Genomic DNA, 16,305 nt, shown 5'->3' with positions numbered 1-16,305 from the left:
TTAATTTTGTTTAATTATAAAAGTGTGCCTGACTGGTTCTGCGCCATGTCAATAATACTGTAGCTACTAACTCAGCATTTCATACTGGTTTGATGTTAGTGTTGTGGACGTGTCTGCAACACATTTGAAAATTCAGCATATAGATACACACCAACTTACTGAATATTCTCCATTAACATGGGATCTTGCACAAGCCGTCGATTTAAAACGCTCACTTCCATTTATTTGTTGATATTTTTATTCTCATTCATGTTTGTTATTAACAGAATAATGTGCATTTGATTTGATTGGGTGTGTGTTAAAAAATAAAAAATTAAGCTGCAGTCAAATAGCGAGCTCACGCTCCAAGTTTCTTTCCAGTTGCTGCCTCACTTCTGGTTGAAATTCCACCAGTAAAAGTGTAGCCATACCTAATTTTCCTTCTTTTCTGCCCTCCTTGCTCACTTTCCCCAACGCCCCCCTGAAAGACTGTCACTTCTACCAGGGATGGAGGGGAAGAAATATAAAACCCCATTAATCACTTGCATATGTTAATTCCCTGAAATGTAGGCTAAGTGTATTCAGAACAACAGAGGGGGTGATTCTACCAACTGTAACCCACATATAGGAATGTAAAGAAGAGGGGGGAAGTTAAGATTATAACACTGAGCACCAGTTAAAACAACAACAGCAACAACCCACCATATCTGATAACCAGCAGGTGGAATTATTTGCTGGCAAGCTGTAACAGACTCACACGGCTGTTTGGTGAGCGAGGGACTCACGTCATGTAACTCACTTCTCTCATCAGACATCCCAGTATGTAATAGGTGAAAAGCTGCCTTGCTGCATGCAAAACCTCCTCTAGCTATTGGCTGCACTGCTGTGATGTCACTGAATGTTCATGGAAATTCTAAATGCTCCGGTGGGGAACGTTAGCAATCGAATGTTGAGACAGACAGAGCAAGTTAGGTCAACAGTGTCCTAGCTGAATTCTGAAGAAGGTCGATGGTGGAATTATGGCCACGGGGAACCGTAACCTTGACCAAATATAAAATCAAAGGCGGGCAACAAGTTTAACTTGAGTAGCATATTTTAGCCCACAAAGGATTCTGTTCTTATTCCATGTGTCCCAACAACAACCCTGCGGGGTAGGTGAGGCTGAGAGTAGTTTTATCCAAGGCTCTGCCACGAGCAACGTAATGGAGGAAAGATTCGATTCAACGTCTCCCCAATCCAGTACCAGAACTCTCTCTGGCTGGTGTCTGATGGGTGGGTGAACTATAAAGTTTGACTCTGAGTTGTTAATTTACCCCAAAGCCAACATGGGCGTACAGTATGAGTCTTCTGGAGAAGGCTGACTTGTTTGCTCAGGAATTTAATTGTCCCACACCTACTTGGCAGACAACTACTTTCTTGGGAAGGAGCAAATCTGAAGTTGGGTAGAACCATTTTTTTGTATGCAACGGTTGCTGTGCTGGAGATGATGGTGGAGATTGAGTAATAAGGCTTGGTGGGCTTTCAGAAAACGGACTGGGCCGAGTTGCCATCGTGCCGTGAAACGTTCTGACTTCGCAGCCCCCACAACACACACACACACAGAGGATCCAAGCTCCAAATGGGTGTTGCCCGCTTCACTTAGGAGATTTCAAAGGCAGCCAGCGAAATTACGGTTTTGGCAATGAGCTTGATGGTTTAGTCGCATTCCGCCTCACACACCCCATTCGCAGGTTTGAAGCTAGATAAGTGCGGGGATCAGAGGCTGATTGTACAAAGTAAACCTGGAACCAAAACAGCAAGGAAGGGGGGGTGCTCTTGTGCTAAAATCCTGCTTGTGGATCCCGCCCCACCCCAGGGGCATCTGATTGGCTGCTGTGAGAACAGGAAGCTGGAGGAGATCAGCCACTGGCGTGATCCAGCAGGCTCTCCTTACATTCTTGTGGACATTTGAAGCGCAATATTTTGCTCTCCAGCGCGGAAGAACCGTCGAAACCTTCTTCCCCAATTCCCTGATTTACAAACCATAAATCCAGCGGGACACACCACATATTGGGTGGGCGCAAAGGAGAAAGTATGACGTTGTCAAACGCCGTACAATCTCTTACGGGCCTCGTGAGATCTGTCCCTTATGTGTGATGTTCAAGTAAGCCAATGTAAAGGAGGTCTGGAAGAGGGGGAAAGGTGGGTTTAAACAGCCAAGGGGTTTTTGGAAGGAAGGGCAGGCGTTGGCATGAAACCCCACGCCAGCTAAAAAGATCGCGGAACAGATTCCCGAGGGAGCGTAGTACATTCATAGGAGCCACGTAAGCTCAATGGCGTGTGTGCTAAGAGGTCCCCGGGATGAATCCTGGCATCCCTCGCTGATCAGTAAAGGCTTTTCTCCAAGGGCTCTCGAGAGCAACTAACTGTCGGTGGATAAGATAAGGCTAATGGATCAGACTCGGTCTAAGGCAGCATTGTAAGTTCGTTTATCAACCGAAAGAAATAGGAGGGCAGGCTAGGCAAATGCATGGAGGCTTCTAAGTCGTTTGGATGGCTATCTGTCAGGGATTTTGAGCTGGGACTCCTGCATTGGGGGGGTTGGACTAGATGACCCTTGTGGTCCCTACAGTTCTATGATTCAGTTAGAGCTACCAAATAGGAAGGCTGGTCCTGAGGTTCTACTAAGGCAGGGGTGGCGAAAGGGGAGCCACTTCAGACATTGCAGGACTCCAAACCCCATAAGCTGCAGCCGGCGTGACCAGTGGCAAGGAATGATGGGAGTTGTAGTTCAGCAAAATTTGAAGGGGCAAAAGCTTCTCGGCGTTACAGAAATGACTTCTGCTTTGAAGACCCATTGGCAGTACAGCTTCCGCTGCATCCTGGCTGGCAAACAACTGCTTCCACATCCATAACCCAAAGCTGCGCTAGAGGCAGCAAGTTAAGATTTGAGGACATGCCGCAAGCTAGCCTGAGGTGTCCCTTTCCCCAAAAGGCTTTCCATCATCTTTTTTTTGCAACGTAAAAGCGTTTCTCAGGAGGAGGGAAAGGCATTCTACGAAAGGTGAAGAGCCACTCGAGAACAAAGATGGCACACAGACACGGACCGCAGACCCAAAGGAGAACCAACGGGCAGCTGGTGGAACAAGACGGCGGCTCACTTCCAACCTACAACCAGAGGAGGATAGCGGCACAGGAAAGGGGAAGCATAGCAGATCTACCAAGAAAATAAAGAAAGCAGTATGCGCGGCTCAGGTTGCCCAGGAGGCAAGATGGCCACCTCATGGCCAAGGAAACAAGATGGCCGTCTCCTGAATGGCCAGAGAGGCGTAGCTGGAAAGAAGTGGGGAAGGGACATTTTGTAAACAAGCTCCCTGTCATCTCCTCCACCTCCCACAGGAGGTGCAGGGTGTGTGTCTTTGGTCTCTTTTTCCCCGGAGAGCAGGTGTGTTCCCTTTCCAGGTGCCTCACATCTTCTTCACCCGGGCTTCCAAGGCTTCCAGTTCCTTCATCACTTCCTTGGGCAGGTCCTCGTTCACTTGTTCCGTCAGGTACTGCCTCACTTCCCTCACTTCTTGTTCCCAGAATTCCTTGGGCAGTGAGAAAAGCTCCTGGTAGTTCACCTTGCTGAGGCCTGTCAGGTCTAAGGCGCCATCTTTGGGGATGTAGCCAATGGGCGTCTCCTTGGCGCTCTCCTCTCCGTCGACGCGGCGGAAGATCCAGTCGAGGACACGGGAGTTCTCGCCGAAGCCCGGCCACAAGAAGTTCCCGGCCGCGTCCTTCCGGAACCAGTTGACATGGAAGATCTTGGGAAGGCGGACTCCCTTACGGCCCTCCATGCTCAGCCAGTGCTCCAGATAGCGGCCAAAGTTGTAGCCAAAGAACGGGCGCATGGCAAAGGGGTCGTGCATGATGACCTTGCCTGGAACGATTTGGGGAGGGAGGGGAGCAGGGATAGGATACCTTAAACAAGTGTGCATAAGCCTCAGGTTAAACTAAGCTTCGTAAAGCTGTCTCTGAAGTAAAACTTCCCTCTTTCCATATACCGTATTTTTCGCTCTATAAGACTCACTTTTTCCCTCCTAAAAAGTAAGGGGAAATGTGTGTGCGTCTTATGGAGCGAATGCAGGCTGTGCAGCTATCCCAGAAGCCAGAACAGCAAGAGGGATTGCTGCTTTCACTGCACAGCGATCCCTCTTGCTGTTCTGGCTTCCGAGATTCAGAATATTTTTTTCTTGTTTTCCTCCTCCAAAAACTAGGTGCGTCTTGGCTGGTGCCTCTTACAGAGCAAAAAATACGGGTATTTTACTCCTCAGGGTACATATCTCGCTGCTCCTTCATAATAGACAGCTGCTGGTTTTATTATTGTTAATAATACAGTGGTACCTCAGTTTTCGAACGTCTCTGTTGACGAATGATTTGGAACCCGAACGCCGAAAATCCGGAAGTAAATGCTTCCGTTTTCGAACACGCCTCAGAAGTCGAACGGCTTCCACTGAGCTTTCTTTCAATTTTCTCCATTGAATTTGCAGGCCACACTTTGTGCCTCGAAGGTTTCGGAAGTCAAACAGTCTTCCGGAACGGATTACGTTCGAAAACCGAGATACCACTGTAATTGATGTCACTGAAAATGCTTGTTATATTTGATATGGATTGAACTCAATGAATTACCGTATTTTTCGCTCTATAAGACGCACCAGACCACAAGACACACCTAGTTTTGGGAGGAGGAAAACAAGAAGGACTACAACTGGTATCTGCATGGCCAACGGTCAGGGGTGATGGGAGTTGTGATGCAGTAACATCTGGCAGATTGGCTACACCTGTTTTAGGCTACCTGCTTGCTGTCTTTGCCTTGTACCTGGAGCTCCGCCTGTGCTGTGACACCTCACTTTTCGGTTTAGACTTGTACCATGTGCTTATCATTGCCATTCTGCCTGTCTCTGGCTCCACCAATTACAAAGGTTTAAAGCAGGAGTTGGGAATGTTCAGGCCTCTCTATCTGGCCCTCAGACTCTCCCTCTATCTGGCCCTCAGACTCTAATAATTTCTTTCTTATACCCTGCCCGTCTGGAATGGGTTGCCCCAGCCACTCTGAGCGGCTTCCAGCCAAAATGCAGAAAAAGCCACACATTAAAATCTTCCTGAAACAGGGCTGCCTTCAGATGTCTTCCGAAAATTTCATTGACATCTGATGGGAGGGCAGTACCACAACGAGGGCGCCGCTACAATGGTACATTTCTCAGTTGTTGCTCCTCTGGCACTGCCAAATACTGGTACGCAGAATCCTACCTGGGTAGGAATGTCTCCCTTTTGCTAAAAAATTCTCCCCACCCTTCATTTAAACGTACAGTGGTACCTCGGTTTAAGTACTTAATTTGTTCCGGAGGTCTGTTCTTAACCTGAAACTGTTCTTAACCTGAAGCACCACTTTAGCTAATGGGGCCTCCTGCTGCCGCCGCACCGCAAAAGCACGATTTCTGTTCTCATCCTGAAGCAAAGTTCTTAACCTGAGGTACTATTTCTGGGTTAGTGGAATCTGTAACCTGAAGCATCTGTAACCTGAAGCGTATGTAACCCAAGGTACCACTGTACTCTCTGTGGCCTTGGTTCCATTACCCAAGGTGGGCAGGCAGGCCTTCCCTGGACTTTAGCCCTTGAGATGCAACCAGATCTACACAGAAAACAGATCCACCAAGCCCCAGAGATTCCTCACCTTTGTGTTCAGCGGCTGCGGTGGATTCCGATCTCATTGCGCTGCCCACGAAGACGCCATGGCGCCAGTTGAAGGCTTCGTACACCAGGGGCACGCCTGTGGGGGAAATCAGTTTAGCGGGTGGGGTCCCTCAGAGAGGAGGGTCGCTCAGTGGGTGCCCACAGAAGGAAGAGCGGGAGGCCAGGGAGCTTACCTGCAGGTCTCCTGCCCCCAAAGATGATGGCATCGATAGGGACCCCCTTGGGGGACTCCCAGTCCGGGTCCATGATAGGGCACTGGCGGGCTGGCGCGCAGAAGCGTGAGTTAGGGTGGGCAGCCGGTCCCGCGTCACCTTGGCAGGAAGAGAAGGGAAAAGTTCAGGTTAGCAGGCCCTATGCGCTTTGTTCTGTGCGACTACCCAGAATCCTTTGCAAACAAGCCGCCCATCCTTGCCTGGTTTCCAAGGCTTGCCCTGCCAGGTGCTGATGGTCACCCCCGCGGGGATCATCTGGTCGATGCCCTCCCAGTAGACTCCCCCTTCGCTGGTCTCGGCCACGTTGGTGAAAATCGTGTTCCGCTGGATGGTGTGCATGGCGTTGGGGTTGGTTCTGGTAGACGTGCCGGGCGCCACCCCAAAAAAGCCGTTCTCGGGGTTGATGGCCCGCAAGCGGCCTACGCGTGAGAGGGGAGAAGATAATGAGCCGCAGAAAATTCTGCTCCGGATCCCAAGGCCTTTCCTGTGTGAGCCTCTATTTCCCCAGGTTTCTTTCTCTCCTTCACACGAGGAGCCGCTGTCTCTGCGCAAGCTTCTCTCTTTCCATCTACCAAATCCGCCATGCCTGAAGGAGCGTCTCCACCCCCGTCGTTCTGCCCGGACACTGAGGTCCAGTGCTGAGGGCCTTCTGGCGGTTCCCTCACTGCAAGAAGCAAAGCTACAAGGAACCAGGCAGAGGGCCTTCTCGGTGGTGGCGCCCACCCTGTGGAACACCCTCCCACCAGATGTCAAAGAGAAAAACAACTACCAGACTTTTAGAAGACATCTGAAGGCAGCCCTGTTTAGGGAAGCTTTTAATGTTTAATAGACTATTGTATTTTAATATTCTGTTGGAAGCCACCTAGAGAGGCTGGGGAAACCCAGCCAGATGGGTGGGGTATAAATAATAAATTATTATTATTATTATTATTATTATTATTATTATTATTATTATTATTATTATTCCCCTTTGAGCCATCTTAAGACTGGGCAGGTCGCGTGATCTGACCTCCCCATCTGCAGACAGGATGAGCGACAGACTACCTGGGAAATTAGGGGTGGCGGTACCTCAGGCCCGGGGGCCAAATGCGGACCCACTAGGCTATCTGCCTGGCCCTCAAGATTTCTCTTTAGGCCACACCCTCTCTCAGCAGGCCACACCTCTTACCAGCTTGCGCTGCCCTCAGAGCGGTTTAACTGTCCTGACAGGGAACTCTAGGCATTGTAGCTTTGTGATATTGGCCTCCTAACACCTCTCAGCACCCTTAGCAAAACGACAGTTCCCATAATTCTTTGGGGAGAAGCCATGATGGCTTGAACTACTTTAAATGTCAGGTGTGAAGGTGGCCAAGGCCCACAACCTGGAGTTAGTACCTTTTCTGTGTACTTTTACAACCTGAGGGGCCACATTCTCCTCTGAGCAACTGCCCAAGGGCCACCTGCCCATGGTGGGCGGGGCCAGGGGCAAAAGTAGGCGGAGCACCAGATGTAAATATCACCTTGGAAGCCAGAGGTGTTGTCAGTCGGCCTGAGGAGATGCCCTGGGGATAGTTCCAAGGGCCACACAGTGATGCCTGAAGGGCCACATTCTCACCCTTTATTTTTCCCCATTTTTATCCTGCTCTTCAAGGAGCTCGGGACAGAGTATACCAGCTCCCAGTCCCCTAACTTTTATCCATACAACAGCCTTGTGTGGCAGGGTTAGTCACAGAGAGAGGGGAAGAGAGTGAAACTGGTCATTCAGTGATCTTTGCAGGTGAGCAGAGATTTGAACGCAAGTCCCCTAATTCCGGCACGCTAGCCACTGCGCCGTACTGCCTCTCGTGACACAGCAAGCATGCTGCGCCCTGCTCCTCTCATTCGGATCCAAACCCACCGTCACTGTCGAACTTCATCCACGCAATGTCGTCCCCCACGCACTCCACCCTCCAGCCAGGAAGTGTGGGGTTCATCATGGCCAAGTTGGTCTTTCCGCAGGCGCTGGGGAAGGCTGCGGCCACATACTTCTTCTTCCCCTCTGGGTTTGTGAGTCCCAAGATCTGGAAGGAGGAAATCAGCAACACGTAAATGTTTCAGGAGACGCACAGGGAGAGGAAGGTGATGCGCCGGTGCCCAAAGACCAGAGACCCATGCACTGGCAATGGCACCCAAATTTTAGACGAGTTTCTTGTTTTAAGAAATCTAAGCCAACTTTAGGATACATAGAATCATAGAGTTGGAAGAGACCACAAGGGCCATCGAGTCCAACCCCCTGCCAAGCAGGAAACACCATCAGAGCACTCCTGACATATGGTTGTCAAGCCTCTGCTTAAAGACCTCCAAAGAAGGAGACTCCACCACACTCCTTGGCAGCAAATTCCACTGTCGGACAGCTCTTACTGTCAGGAAGTTCTTCCTAATGTTTAGGTGGAATCTTCTTTCTTGTAGTTTGGATCCATTGCTCCGTGTCCGCTTCTCTGGAGCAGCAGAAAACAACCTTTCTCCCTCCTCTAGGTGACATCCTTTTATATATTTGAACATAGCTATCATATCACCCCTTAACCTCCTCTTCTCCAGGCTAAACATGCCCAGCTCCCTTAGCCGTTCCTCATAAGGCATCGTTTCCAGGCCTTTGACCATTTTGGTTGCCCTCCTCTGGACACGTTCCAGTTTGTCAGTGTCCTTCTTGAACTGTGGTGCCCAGAACTGGACACAGTACTCCAGGTGAGCACAGTACTCCAGGTGAGTACATGTAATCAGATATTTGCAGTGAAGGCTGTTTGCGTCATAAAGCCTAGTGTGGTTTAAACTTTAATGAGACATTTCCATGTGCTCTTTCCTAATTTTCTGGCGCAGCAGGTCAGGAAATTCAACAGATGATGCTTTTATAGCACAGAGAGGCAGCAGGGGGTAGATCGTCATCTGTTGAATTTCTGCCTGTCACACAATGTCTAAACACAGAGAAGCCTTCCTTTCCCCCTCCCCCTGTTTTTTAAGGAAGGAACTTTGGTTTCGCAATGAAACATAAAAGCACCAGAATGCATTGTAATAAATGCCAACCCAAAGCCATTATTTTAGACTAGCCTTCCCCCATCCTGGTTGGGGCTTTTGTAGTCCAAAGAATCTGGAGAGCGCTGGGGGAAGCTATTTGTCTAAACACCCTCCGAGTCTTGGATCAGAGGGTTATCCGAAGCAACTCTTTAAAATGGCTTGACCAGAAGCAATGGATTGTTAGGGGCATTTTTTAAAATAATGAAACCTTCACTCAACGCACAAAGGTAAACTGCTCTTCTGGAGAGTTAATGGCGTCCCCCAAATTACCCACGATGCTTTGGAGGCTGTTTCAGCCACGAACACTTATTTTGCAGCGAAATTCCTCACAAGTTTTCCCACAAGGCTTTGCACTTACACACCCGCCGTCGTGGGTCCCCTCAACTGCCCTTCCACCCGGGCCAATGCCCTCTGGGTCCTGACGAAAGACCTAAAAAATTCACCTCCCCCCCCCGCCCTTCCTTTCCATGCGTCAGACCCATCCTCGCACATTTGGGATTTCAGCAGTCCTCTGCCACTCATTAACCAATTAATATTTGCTCGTTAAATATCCCCCTGAGGCAATGTAAACACCCCGTTGTCCTTTGCTCCCAAGCCCCACATCCTTTCCCCAGTCCTGGCTATCAAGCCCCGGCCCAAGCCAAACTGAATAATATTCCAGGCTCCCAGAAGCCTTTGCAGGAAATCCATTGCGCCGCGGCCGCCACCCGGCATGCGAGACTGAACCCACAAAGTCAGGATCGGCCCCGGGGCTCCGTAAAGAGGAGCCAAGAGTGCCTCTGAGCATGTACAGACTATGAAACTGTGGAGGGAATTTAGCTACTGACTCCCGGTTCCCCTCATCCTACCCTGCCGGGCCTGCCTCTTCACAAACTACCTTCACAAACCGTCCCTCTCACCAGCATATGCTCTGCCAGCCAGCCCTCGTCTTTGGCAATGCAAGAGGCGATGCGCAAGGCAAAACATTTCTTGCCCAGGAGGGAGTTGCCCCCGTAGCCGCTGCCGAAGGAGACGATTTCTCGGCGTTCTGGGACATGTGCTATGAGGGTCTTCTCGGGGTTGCAGGGCCAGTTGTTCACCAATTCATCTGCATTTGGAGGAGATAAACAGAGGTTGGCAATCTTACGGAAGAATTCTGCACCTGCCTTGCGGACTTGGAGGGTGTCCCAGCAGCTGTACTGGGGGGGGGAGTAACTGGTTTGTTTTGTTCCGGTTTTTATTCTGCATTTTGTGGTTTTATCTTGCAGTTTTACGCTGCCCTGAAATCTATGGATAAAGGACGCTATACAAATATACTAATAATAATAATAATAATAATAATAATAATAATACTGCAGGAAACTAAGGCTGCATTTACACCCTACATTTAAAGCATTACTATATCCCTTTAATTCTGAAGGAAATCAGCCCTGAGTGCTCACTGGAAGGACAGATCCTGAAGCTGAGGCTCCAATAATTTGGCCACCTCATGAGAAGAGAAGACTCCCTGGAAAAGACCCTGATGTTGGGAAAGATGGAGGGCACAAGGAGAAGGGGAAGACAGAGGACGAGATGGTGGGACAGTGTTCTTGAAGCTACCAGCATGAGTTTGACCAAACTGCGGGAGGCAGTGGAAGACAGAAGTGCCTGGCGTGCTCTGGTCCAGGGGGGCACAAAGAGTCGGACACAACTAAACGACTAAACAACAACAACATATCCCTTTAAACAGTCATGGCTTCGCCCGGAGAATCCTGGGAGCTGTAGTTTGTTATGGGTGCTCTCAGATCAGTCTTCTTCAGATAGTTCTGGATCACAACTCCCATCGTCCCTGACCATTGACTGAGGGCGGTGGGAGTTGTAGTCTGACAACGCCTGGGGACGCAAGGTTTGAAGAACACGGTCTTGGGAGACCCCTCCAGAGCTACAATTCCCAGCGCTCCCTGTCCAGAGGATTTGATTGTTAAACCACTCTGGGAACTGTAGCCGTGAGAGGGGAATGTGTGTCTCCGAAAGACTCTTAACAAACTACATCTCCCAGAATTCCTTGGGGGGAGCCATGACAGTTCAAAGCGGTATCACAGAGCTTTAAAATGTCTGGTGCGGATGTGACCACGCTAAAGCTCTGACTCTTTAAGGATCTTTGTTCGAGCTAAACAAGGATCTCAAAAGAGAAGATAGACGGTGACCGGAAGGTGTTTAAAGGATACTTGCAAAATTATATTGAAAAATCAGAACTCCTATTACAATAAACAAGTTCTGTTATAAATACTGAAATGCTAAATAAGACGGATAAAAATGTGTAACAGAAAAAGAAGTAGAAAATGGGTTTAAAAGTGTGTGAGAGAAAGTGGAAAGAAATTGCAACTGAGTAGATTGGAAGTCTAACACAAGGGTGGGGTGACGGGTGGTGGGAAAAGGAAGTATCTGTGGTATTGAGTGTGGGTATGTATGATTATTTTTAAAGATTGTATGAAATGTATGTTTGTATATTCGTAAAATGTATGTATTAATGTTGAATTATTTTAATAATAAAAAATATTTAAATTAAAAAGAAAATGTGTATCCAGACTGGCCTTTCCTCACACAATCTCTCTCTGCTACTAATAATTTAAGCAGAAGGAAGTCTTTGGCAGAGTTTTTGCACTTCCAGAGGATCTACTGTATTTTTCATTCTATAAGACGCACCTAGTTTTTGGAGGAGGAAAACAGGAAAAAAATATTCTGAATCTCAGAAGCCAGAACAACAAGAGGGATCGCTGCGCAGTGAAAGCAGCAATCCCTCTTGCTGTTCTGGCTTCTGGGATAGCTGCGCAGCCTGCATTCGCTCCATAAGACGCACACACATTTCCCCTTACTTTTTAGGAGTGTAAAAGTGAGCCTTATAGAGCAAAAAATACGGTATTCTGCAGGGCTGTCAGCCTAAGGACCCTCCCCCTAATTCCCACATGGCAAAGGCTTAGACCACATGACCTGGTCCCTCCCAACTCTACAATCCCATGATTTTAATTCCGCTAGCAGCCATTGCAAAACTGACCCAGGCTCAGTGGGGGGAAGCAAGAGGCTGCTTCGAAACCTGAGCCTCGTCCCTAACCATTGGGGGGGTCCCAAGAGGGGTGCCGCCCCCCACTTCCAAAACCCCAAAGAGGACCCTCTCACCTTCCAGGGGTAAAGGTCGCCCCACCGAATGCAAGCACTTGACAAACTCCCCGTCGCCGAGTGTGCGGAGAGCGGCAGTGCCCATCCGGGTCATGATCCGCATGCTGGCGACCACGTAGGCCGAGTCCGTGAGTTGGATGCCGATTTTGGAGAGGGGCGAGCCTATGGGCCCCATGCTGTAGGGGATGACGTACATGGTGCGGCCTGCGGGAGAGGAGGCACAAAGGAGTCACAGGCGGCAAGGTTAAAGCTAAAGGTAGAGGTACCCCTGCCCGTACGGGCCAGTCTTGACAGATTCTAGGGTTGTGCGCCCATCTCACTCAAGAGGCCGGGGGCCAGCGCTGTCCGAAGACACTTCCGGGTCACGTGGCCAGCGTGACATCGCTGCTCTGGCGAGCCAGAGCCGCACACGGAAACGCCGTTTACCTTCCCGCTAGTAAGCGGTCCCTATTTATCTACTTGCACCCGAGAGTGCTTTCGAACTGCTAGGTTGGCAGGCGCTGGGACCGAACAACGGGAGCGCACCCCGCTGCGGGGATTCAAACCGCGACCTTTCAATCGGCAAGCCCTAGGCGCTGAGGCTTTTACCCACAGCGCCACCCGCGTCCCTTGCGGCAAGGTTATCGACTGCCAAAAATTGGGAAAGCCGCAACGTCCCGACTAAAACAGGCTGGTTTCCTAAAATGATGGAATACTTCCATATTGCGGAGCTGACAGGGAGGATAAGAGGAGACATGGTACAAAAAGTGAAAAAGGAGTGGGCAGTCTTTAAGGAACACATCAAAATTTAGGTGGGGAAAGTAGAATTTCTGACAGATACGGAGTGAATCCAGAAAATGATTAGAGTGAAAGTAAAGTTAAAATAAAAGAAGAGATTAAAGAAATAATGAAATGAGTTTAAGCTAGTTGGAAAAATAAAGTAGCGGAACAAGAACGGCTGGAAGTCAAGTCACTTGGTCAGTGTTCATATGGGGTAGGTGTGCAGGTATGTTGATATGTATAGTATAGGTAGGTATTACATAGAGTAGTGTAGGTATGTTTTATGTTATGGAAATTAGGTAGTGTGTTGTGTATGTGTATTATTGTGTAAATGTATATGCGTGTGTTTTATATGGTAATAAAATAAAATGTATATAAAAAACAAAGGAGTCACAGGAGGGGAAGGTGCAGGCAGCAGCTCAAGCAGAGACAGGGGCACAGCTGAAGGAAGAGTCATTGGATCACAGAAGGACAGTTTTTGTGGGTGGAGACATCCCTTGAGGTGGGTCGGATACGTATTTGAAGCAATGAGCTAACAGGGTGCAAAGGAGCAGAAGGGCAGGCCTATGGATGGCTAGAGAATAAATAAACTAGGTCCAGGAGGAATTTAGCCCCATTGCTCCGCCCAGACACTGAGGTCCAGCTCCGAGGGCCTTCTGGCAGTTCCCTCATTGCGAGAAACGAGGTTTTACAGGGAACCAGGCACAGGGCCTTCTCAGTGGTGGCACCCGCCCTCCCAGCAGATGTCAAGGAGATAAAGAATGACACAACTTTTAGAAGACACCTGAAGGCAGTTTTTAAATGTTTGATGTTTTGTTGCGTTTTTATATCTGTTGGGAGCCTCCCGGAGTGGCTGGGGAAACCCTGACAGACGGGAATAATAATAAGAAGAAGAATTTAGCCCAACTCTTCTCAGAAAGTCTCCCTGTCCTATCCACTGTCTATTCTCTCTTTACCTTTCATGCAGCCAGGAAAACGCTCATCCACTGCTCCCTTGAATGTCTGTGGGTTCATCCAGTTGCCCAACTGCCCTTTGACCCCAGGCGCAGGGATGGGCACTGTGTCCCTCTGGTTTTCCGTCACAATGACCGTACGGCTCTCCACTCGTGCCACATCCTTGGGGTCGGTCTTGGCTAGCCAGCTACGTGGGAAGACAGAGGGGGAAAGCAAGGTTCGTTCCGTCGCCCCCAAACCTGTGTGGCATAGCCGACCAATGACAGGATTGTGGCGGCAGTGCCCACATCCCCCGGCCAGTGGCTCCACAGAGCCACCTCCCAGGATGCTCGGCAGGACATGCGCTGGCCATGTGCTTCCGGGGGCGGCCGCCTCCCGCCCTCCAATGCTCTCACCAGTTCTCGTATTTCCCCAATGGCTTGATGACGCCTTCAGACTCCAGGTAGGTCAAGATTTTGACGTTCTCCTTCTCAGTGCCGTCGCAGATGTGGACGCTGTCCGGCTGGCAGAGTCGCACCCCGTGGTCCACAAACTCCTTCACCCGGCTCGGAAGTTTGCCCAGGTCCCCGTGGAGCACTCGTGGGGCATGCGCCCAGCGCACTGGGGCTACAGACCAACATCTGAGAGATGAGGCTCCAAGGCTGCAAGAGACACACACACACAGAGAGAGAGAGAGAGAGAGAGAGAGGAGATCAAGCATGGAGCCACATGAGCAGAAGAAAATAAAAAGGAGGGGAGCTGGAGGAAACCTAGATGGGCATCTCAATTTTCCCAGGCCTCTTGTTTGCCCAGGCCTCTCCCGAGTCCTTATCAGAGCATTTAAATCGTGCAGAAATAGGCAGAGAGATTCCCCCGGGGCCACCCACAGCCTTCCAAAATGTGCAAATTGTACGCAAGCTTGGGCAGGCAAAAACCGGTGCGTGCGCGACCCGCGAGCATGTGTGCCGGAGTTTATGCGCAAAGCCAGGCACCTGCGTTCCCCAGAAACTTTAGATGCCGCTGCACAGCAGCGCGGGCACATTTCCGCACCAGAGGCCCAGGCGCCTTCCTCGTCATTTTCAAATCTATGCAACAAACAACACATTGGGAATGCAAGATTGGGGTGCGCTTATCTCTACGCGGCCCACGTTTATATGCAAAGCCCCCCCCCCAAAGTCAGCGCCTCCCCCCCAAAAAAGCTACCTCCGCCTCAAAGGTGAAGCCAAACGTGTTAGACAGGCTGGAGCCACACGAGAAAAATGAGGACGTGGAACAAAACAGCTCCATCGCCAAAATGAGCGATAATGGGAGTCGAACTTAAATTGCCTTTTGGGAATGGAGAGAGGGTATCACATAAATGCTGGCAGATTTCCCCACAATGCACAACAGCACCTGGGGCAGGTGAGAAACACTGAGATGAATACAGTGGTACCTTGGGTTAAGTACTTAATTTGTTCTGGAGGTCTGTATTTAACCTGAAACTGTTCTTAACCTGAAGCACCACTTTAGCTAATGGGGCCTCCTGCTGCCACCGCACGATTTCTGTTCTCATCCTGAAGCAAAGTTCTTAACCCGAGGTACTATTTCTGGGTTAGCAGAGTCTGTAACCTGAAGCGTCTGTAACCCGAGGTACCACTGTACTTGTGATGGGTGAACATCTGAAGGTACCTTTCCCTGAGGCAGACCATTGATCCACTTTGCTCCTTATCGTTTACACCGGACAAAAGTGGCTTTCCAGAATTTCAGGCAGGGCTAGAAACTCAGATACATGAGCTAGGCAGCGAATGGATCGTTGAACCAGGGTTACAGCCGCCAAAACCGAAGGTCTATTTGCCATTTTGGGGCTGGACAGCTCTGAAGTCGTATTTCCCTGCATGACTTTTGGGTTCCCAAAATGCATTCTGATTGTGCGGATAAAACATCACGGCTATAATTCGACAGGATGTTTTGCTGGTGTGAATAAACAAGGCATGTCCAATGATCCCCAGGCACGGGGGGAGAGGTCAGGCCGCATCCTGGCGCCAGGGCATATTCACTCGACCACAGGTGGCCAATAGCCGGGTGCAAAATGCGCCTGGTGAATTTTGAACGCTGGTTTTGGGCAGGGAGTCTTACCTGGAAGGAAAGAACCTGGGGCTTTCTGGACGCTCTACCAATGAGCTACGGCCTGTCCCCTATGCGCAAAGCAGCAGGTTGCGGACGGGAGAGGGTGGCACGCCTGCCGCCTTGCTGGCAAGCTCCCCTTTCAAAGCATAAAAAGGTAAAGGTACCCCTGCCCGTACGGGCCAGTCGTGTCCGACTCTAGGGTTGTGCGCCCATCTCACTTAAGAGGCCGGGGGCCAGCGCTGTCCGGAGACACTTCCGGGTCACGTGGCCAGCGTGACGAAGCTGCTCTGGCGAGCCAGCACCAGCGCAGCACATGGAAACGCCGTTTACCTTCCCACTATAAAGCGGTACCTATTTATCTACTCGCACTTAGGGGTGCTTTCGAACTGCTAGGTGGGCAGGAGCTGGGCCCGAAAGACGGGAGCTCACCCCGCCG

At 50.0% G+C, this 16,305-nt stretch overlaps 1 protein-coding gene across 1 annotated transcript in view; it reads right to left on the bottom strand.

Annotated features, from left to right (window-relative positions):
- Positions 1-220: 220 nt before the first annotated feature.
- The window catches only part of PCK2 (phosphoenolpyruvate carboxykinase 2, mitochondrial), a 19,802-nt gene continuing 3,717 nt past the window's right edge, over positions 221-16,305 (bottom strand). Inside the window, exons 2-10 of the mRNA XM_083410343.1 lie at positions 14,180-14,425; positions 13,787-13,971; positions 12,072-12,275; positions 9,836-10,023; positions 7,783-7,945; positions 6,107-6,325; positions 5,868-6,005; positions 5,675-5,770; positions 221-3,880 (exon numbers count right to left, since the gene is read on the bottom strand). Of these exons, the coding sequence (XP_083266469.1) occupies positions 3,426-3,880; positions 5,675-5,770; positions 5,868-6,005; positions 6,107-6,325; positions 7,783-7,945; positions 9,836-10,023; positions 12,072-12,275; positions 13,787-13,971; positions 14,180-14,425 (1,894 nt within the window). The 3' untranslated portion in view covers positions 221-3,425. The remainder of the gene's footprint in view (positions 3,881-5,674; positions 5,771-5,867; positions 6,006-6,106; positions 6,326-7,782; positions 7,946-9,835; positions 10,024-12,071; positions 12,276-13,786; positions 13,972-14,179; positions 14,426-16,305) is intronic.

The sequence above is a fragment of the Podarcis tiliguerta genome (assembly GCF_965153285.1).
Source record: "Podarcis tiliguerta genome assembly, chromosome: 13".
NCBI classification, from domain to species: Eukaryota; Metazoa; Chordata; class Lepidosauria; order Squamata; family Lacertidae; genus Podarcis; species Podarcis tiliguerta.
Note: the sequence above shows the minus strand (reverse complement) of the source record. Positions and strands in the feature narration are given on the sequence as shown.